This window comes from Herpailurus yagouaroundi, unplaced genomic scaffold (genome assembly GCF_014898765.1).
Source record: "Herpailurus yagouaroundi ecotype Mexico unplaced genomic scaffold, PumYag 187, whole genome shotgun sequence".
In the NCBI taxonomy this organism is placed as follows: domain Eukaryota; kingdom Metazoa; phylum Chordata; class Mammalia; order Carnivora; family Felidae; genus Herpailurus; species Herpailurus yagouaroundi.
This window is the reverse complement of record NW_024412418.1, coordinates 32,654,477-32,661,056: the sequence shown is the minus strand read 5'-3', so window position 1 is coordinate 32,661,056 and position 6,580 is coordinate 32,654,477. Positions and strand designations below refer to the sequence as shown.

The 6,580-nt window shown below is 56.0% G+C and overlaps 1 protein-coding gene across 1 annotated transcript; it reads right to left on the bottom strand.

Moving 5' to 3' along the window:
* Positions 1-665: 665 nt before the first annotated feature.
* KCNJ11 (potassium inwardly rectifying channel subfamily J member 11) lies at positions 666-3,849 on the bottom strand. The gene has a single exon (XM_040495701.1). The coding sequence runs from the start codon at positions 3,293-3,295 to the stop codon at positions 2,123-2,125; it is 1,173 nt and encodes a 390-aa protein (XP_040351635.1). The 5' UTR covers positions 3,296-3,849; the 3' UTR covers positions 666-2,122.
* Between the last annotated feature and the right edge of the window lie 2,731 nt (positions 3,850-6,580).

The window sequence follows — 6,580 nt, the reverse complement described above, 5'->3', positions numbered from 1 at the left end:
ATTAGCAAGAGAATTCGAATTAGAAGTCCCAAAGATGGGACTGAATGACTGTAATCGCACGATGAAACTTGCATGGATGAGGATTTGCTTCTTAGGGCCGAATGAAGAAAGCGATTTCTTGAAATCGAATTCACTCCTGGTGAAGATGCTGTGAGGGTTGTTGAAATGACAACAAAGGATTTACAGTATTATGTAAACTTAGCTGATAGAGCAGCGACTGAGTTTAAGAGAGGGCTGACTCTGAATTATGAAAGAAGTTCTGTGGGTGAAATGCTATCACACAGCATCGCATGCTACAGAGAAATTGTTCCTAAAGGGAAGAGTCCGTCAGTGCGGCATACTTCACTGTTGTCTTATCAAATTGCCACAGCCACCCCAACCTCCAGCTACCACCACCCCGATCAGTCAGCAGCCATCAACATCAAGGCAACACCCTCTAGCAAAAAGGTTACGACTCCCTGAAAGCTCAGATGACGGTTAGTACTTTTCAGCCATAAAATATTTTTTAATTAAGGTATGTACATTGTTTTTTTAAGACATAATGCTATTGCACACTTAACAGACTACAGTACAGTGTAAACATAACTTTTATATGCACTAGGAAACAAAAAAATTTATTTGACTCTTTATCGCAATATTTGCTTTATTGTGGTGGTCTGGAACCGAACCCTCGATTATCTCCGAGGTGCCTGTACACTAATGCATATGACGTCCCCACCTCTTGCCCTGACCATCCAGCCTTCCAGCATATTGCTGGAAGTGGACACAGGGCCCAGGGCTATAAGCCTGGTAGGTGCTCCAAGATTGAGATGGTCAGACAGGCTGGCAGGGCTGGACTACCTAAGGCAGAAAGGTAAAAGTCTCTCCGAACTGGGTGACAAGGGTCAGCCCCAAGTCCTTTGCCTGGCCTCCTGGCTAGGATCTGTGGCACCTTTGGAATGTGGGCTGGCAGCTGCCAGCCCCTGCCCTCCCTGTCCAGCAGCATGCCTCTCCCTCCCCCGCAAGAGCAGCCCAGAGTGTAGGGAAGTTGTGTTGACAACAGAGAAGGCAGAATCGTGGGCAAGTTACGCAGCACTGCTTCAAGAGTGCCACTTGGGGTCAAGCCCATGAGGACCAAGGGCCTCTTTGCCTCAGCAACCTTGCTCACCGCCACCATCCTGAGCTTTCCAACATCTCCTTTTCCAATCCAAAGACCCTCCACGGCCACCCTCTGGACAGACAGAGTGAGCGATAGCCACCCGTGGGGAGCCAGGACCAGAGCTCAATCTGTATGGTGGGCCCAGGACCCCCTCTGTTCAGCCTCTTTCTGCTTAGCATGCCACTGTCTGCCCCAGCCCACCTCAGCCTCCCAGGGCAGGGACAGGATGGGGGTGGGCAGGAACCGCAGCCCCTCACCATTGAAGCCTTGGTGTCAGGGCAAAAAGCGAGGGCGCAGGAGCCCATCTCCTCTTTCCTGAGCCTGAGCAGAGCTCGGCATAGCTGAGTGTCCTCACACCATTTCCTCCCTGCCTGAGTTTGCCCCGGGGAGGGGAGCCCTGTCAGCCTCAGCCTTTCCCTGTTTGTGCAGGTTCCACACCTCCAATCCTCCAGCTGGAATGTGCTCCTTCATTGACTGCCCTCTCCAGCTGGCAGGGCCCACCCATTAAGCCACCACTTTTTCAGGGAACAAGAGTGGCCAGTCATCTCTTGGGGTCACAGAAACAGAGCAGCAGTTTGCCAACCTGGGGACTGTTCTTCCCCAGCCATCTGTCCAGCTTGTGGTCAATTGATCATGGGGATGCGGGACTGTACAGAGACCCAACTTGAGGGTCCAACACTTCCCACAGCTTCCCCAGTCTGGGGAGGAGGGAGAGGGTGGGGGGTGAGCCGGTCCTGAGCTGGGGCTGGGAGGAGCAGAGACAAAAATAACCCAGTACAGTCTCCTGTTGAGGCCAGAAATAGCGTAGTGACAAGTGCCTTGTAACGCCACGGGCTAACAGCAGGAGGGGAGGCTGAGCTGAAGAGGGCCCAGCCTCACACCAGATCCTGGCCCGGCCAAGGGGCCCATACCATGTCCACTCTACATACCATACTACACTGCCTCTGTGCACACATGCAGTGTGGGGGCCCAAGGGACCATGGCTCAGGACAGGGAATCCGGAGAGATGCTAAATTTGGGTTTGGCCTTGGCCACAGCCACACTGCGCTTGCGCAGAGGGCCGCGGGCCGAGGCGAGGGTCACGGCGTCCAGCAGGGTGCGGTCCTCATCAAGCTGGCGAGCGGTGCAGAGTGGTGTCGGCACTTTGATGGTGTTGCCGAATTTGGAGTAGTCCACGGAGTAGCGGCCGTCCTCTTCCGCCACAATGGGTACAAAGCGCTGGCCCCAGAGGATCTCGTCAGCCAGGTAGGAGGTGCGGGCCTGGGTGGTGATGCCTGTGGTTTCCACCACGCCTTCGAGAATGACAATGATCTCGAGGTCTTGATGGTGATGCAGGTCACTGGGCGCCAGGTCGTAGAGTGGACTGTTGGCATCGATGACATGGTAGATGATGAGAGGAGCCACCAGGAAGATGCTGTTGCCACCCACACCATTCTCCATGGGGATGTCCACCTGGTGGAGGGGCACCACTTCACCCTCGGGGCTGGTGGTCTTGCGCACCACCTGCATGTGGATGGTGGCGCTGATGATCATGCTTTTGCGGAGGTCCCCCACGCGCAGCATGAAGCAGAGACGGCCATGGCGCACAGCGATGACAGCATGCTTGCTGAAGATGAGGGTCTCGGCCCGCCGGTGGGCCTGGGCAGTCTTCATGAAGATGCAGCCCAGCATGATGGCATTGATCATGAGCCCCACGATGTTCTGCACAATGAGGATCAAGATGGCCAGCGGGCACTCCTCAGTCACCATGCGCCCACCGAAACCAATGGTCACCTGGACCTCAATGGAGAAAAGGAAGGCAGACGAAAAAGAGTGGATGCTGGTGACACAGGGCACGGCAGCGCCCTCGCCAGGGGCTAGGTCACCGTGAGCGAAGGCGATGAGCCACCAGACCATGGCAAAGAGCAGCCAGCTGCACAGGAAGGACATGGTAAAGATGAGCAGCGTGTGTGGCCACTTGAGGTCCACCAGTGTGGTGAATACGTCCTGCAGGAATCGGCCCTGCTCCCTGATGTTCTTGTGGGCTACGTTGCAATTGCCGTTCTTGGACACGAAGCGGGCCCTCCGCTCCCGGGCGCGGTACCGGGGCTCCGCGGGGTCCTCTGCCAGCCGTGTCAGTACATACTCCTCAGGGATGATGCCTTTCCGGGACAGCATGGCTCCAGCAACCACCAGGGAGAGGCTTCCCCCATGGAGGGCACCCTCCTGACCAAGTCTTAGGCCTCACTGTGGGGTTTCCTCCCTGGGCACCCTTCCACCTGGGGACCACCCTTAGTCTGTGCTGGTGTCACTTCTGAGATGCCTCCCCAACCAGACTCATCCTCACTTCCACCTGGCAACCCTGCTTCTTTAAACCAGCCTCACACCTCAGCGCCCCCTGCCCATTGCCTAGTGAGCCCCCTACCCGGCCTGTTCCCCACCTTGTCCTGGATCTCAGCTCAACTCTCTTCCACCGCTGACCACCCTGGGCTCCCCCTAAGACTCCTTCTCCTCACCCAGCCTTCCTTCTCAACCCACCTCCTCTGTCTTGGAACTTAACACCTCCGGATCTTACCAACTCACCAGACCTCACACAACCCCCACCGTTTCTCTCTTGCCTTACCCATTTCTGCTCCCGGCCCCCTTCGAAGCTCCAGTTTCATATTCTGACGACCCCCAGTCCGGCCTCCACGCGTGCTCCCCCCTCTCCCCCCCCCCCCCCGGTCCCCCCCCCCCCCCCCCCCCCCCCTCGCGGCTGTTCGGGATCTCCCTCCAAGCGCTTGTCCTTTCCGTCTCCTTGGGATCCCGCGCCCTCCGGAGTCACTACCCCACTGGACTCCACTCCAGATCCCCTCGCCCCCGGCGCAACCTGGCACAGCTCACTCAGAGTCGCGGCCTCTCCGCTCCCCGCCGGCCCCACGCAAGCCCGCGCCGCGCCCCCGCCCGGCGCTCTGCTCCGTCCAGCCCCGCCCGCTCGTCGCCGCAGCACCTGCTCCTGCTCCTCAAGCCGCAGCCGTCGCCTCTCCGCCCCTCCGGCCGCCCAGGCGTCCCAGCGGGTGGTCCTCTCGTCCGTCTGTCCGTGTGTCTGTTGGTCCACTGAGACCGACCTGTGCTAGGTGGGGGCAGAAGATTGAGGGCTGGGGAGCCGGAGGAGTGGAGTGGGGACCCGGGGCCGCCAGGGGGAGCCCGACCTATTCCTGAGCTGGAGGAGGGGCGGGCACAGGATCAAGCCCCGCCCCTCGCCGTTCACACCCCCGCCACGCCCCGCCTTCCTGTTCCAGATTCACAGTCTAGTTTTGGGGGTTTGCCCAATCAGATGGATCAAAAGAGATTCTTCCTGACCAAGCGGGGACACAGAGGGGAGTCGCGACCCGCCTTTCAGTCTGAGGACTGCAGCCCCTAAACGCCTTGACTTTCCTCTTCCAATTTTCCCATTCTTAGTTGGGCCAATACCCACCCCTCCTGCAGGATTGGGCTTTGCGGATTCCCAGGGAAAGAAGGCACTGAGGGGCTGCGTCACCAGCCTGGTGACCGGGAGGTATTAGGTGGCCCGAGGATTTCTCTACTGACTGCTTCTTCTCTTTGGGGATGCTCTTAATCTTTTCTAAGTCATGGATCCTTTGAGAATTTGATGAAAGCCACGGACTCCCTCCCCAGAAAATAATGCACCTTACTAGTAGGTGTAGGAACGCAGTTTCACCTCCACTTCAGGGGATGCTGGGTGCTGCAGCCCAGAAGCCTGGGTGGTTGCCTTTTCTTAATTATCCCACAACTACTGTAAAACTGTATTTTTAAATGTTTATTTATTTATTTTGAGAGGGGGTGCAAGCAGGGAAGGGGCAGAGAAAGAGGAAGAGAGAGAACTTCAAGCAGGCTCCATGCTGTCAGCGCAGAGCCCTACATGGGGCTCAATATCACCAACTGTGAGATCATGACCTGAGCTGAAATCAAGAGTCGGATGCTTAACTGGCTGAGCCACCCAGACACCCCACTAAACCCCTGTATTTTAAAGAGAGTTTGAGCTATCAACACTTGCCTTACACCTGCTTACACCTGCAGCCTTGTTTCTTATACCTTAGGTAGTGGGAGGAACCTGGGTCTGAGGGGCTGTATTCGGGCTGGTTTGGGAACTGGGGGATTCAAGCTCTTGACCTGAACACGAGTGGTGCTTCTACTGCAGGCATCGGCTTTGGATTGCCCTGTGGCTTGGGCTTCACGTGGGGAACCCCAGTTCTCAGCTGGGACAGAAAGCCTTCCAGGTCTTTTGGGGACAGTAATGGCCCTGTCCCCTCTCTGGGGCTCAGATCTTTATGGAACCCTGACCCATGTGTGTCCATTTGTTGGAGTGGGGGCTTGAGGCAGGGATGGAAAGATGGGGACAGTGGGGATATGGGCCACAGTGGGGCAGATTGTAATTTTCATAATGAGTTTTCCTTTTTCTCTCATACTCACCTGCAGGCAGAGTGAACACTGCTACTCAGGGTAAGTGTGAGCTTGGGCTATATTAACAGAGATGCAGTGCTTAGGGTGGGGAGGGGAGAACAGGATGATCAGAGTGGGGAGCTCAATGAGACAGGGTTACACAGGAAACCAGCCACTCAGCCACCAGAAAAGGAGCCATGGAGCACCTCCTAGGGAGTTTGGGCACTATTGCAGAAACTCCAGGGGTTCAATGATAGTAGTTCTGTGTGGTCTAAAGTATAGAACCAGTATAGACACTGAGTGGAACAGGGGCAGGCTGTGATGTCACATATGGAAAAGTCAGTTCTAATAACCAGAGATGACCCATGTCTTTGGAGTATCCAAGTCAAAGTTGGCAGACCATCAAGGATACTATGGGGGGGTTTGGGCCAGAATGGCCTTGGGCATCCTGCGAGACTCCAGTGTGGGCCTTACCCCACCCCTGCTACCTCCCTTCAATCCCTTGGGGTGTGGTGGGTGCAAGGTGAGGCCAGGGATGGAAATCTCCCTCCTCAGGCTCTGCTCTTGGGAGGCCCTTCAGTGGAGGGAGCTGCTAGGCCCCCAGAGACATCCTAGAACTAGAAAGGCAAAGCCCTGCTTCATAGTATGGCCCTAAGGCCTCAGCTATTATCTGCTCCACCCTTTCCAGGAAGGTGAGCTGCTTACCCAAAGAGCTCAGACTCTTGCCCTGCACCACCCTGCACCTCCTCATACACATCTCCTCCAAATACTACACTTGTCAGGTTCCTTTTTCACTCAAAACCCTTCTCTACTTCCCTTGTGTTCATAGGCTTATTCCAGACTCTTTTTCCTGGCATTTAAGGCTCTCTGATATTATGCTCCCTCCCCCTGCCCTATGGGTCGTTTCCTCTAACTCTGCCAGTCTAAGTCCCACCCCTCTCACGCCCAACTCAAATCTTGCCTCCCCTAGGCTGTCTGCTAAGCCTTACAGAGCTCTCACTTCCTGATTCCCTCTGGCTCCTGGAATATCCAAAAGGTCTG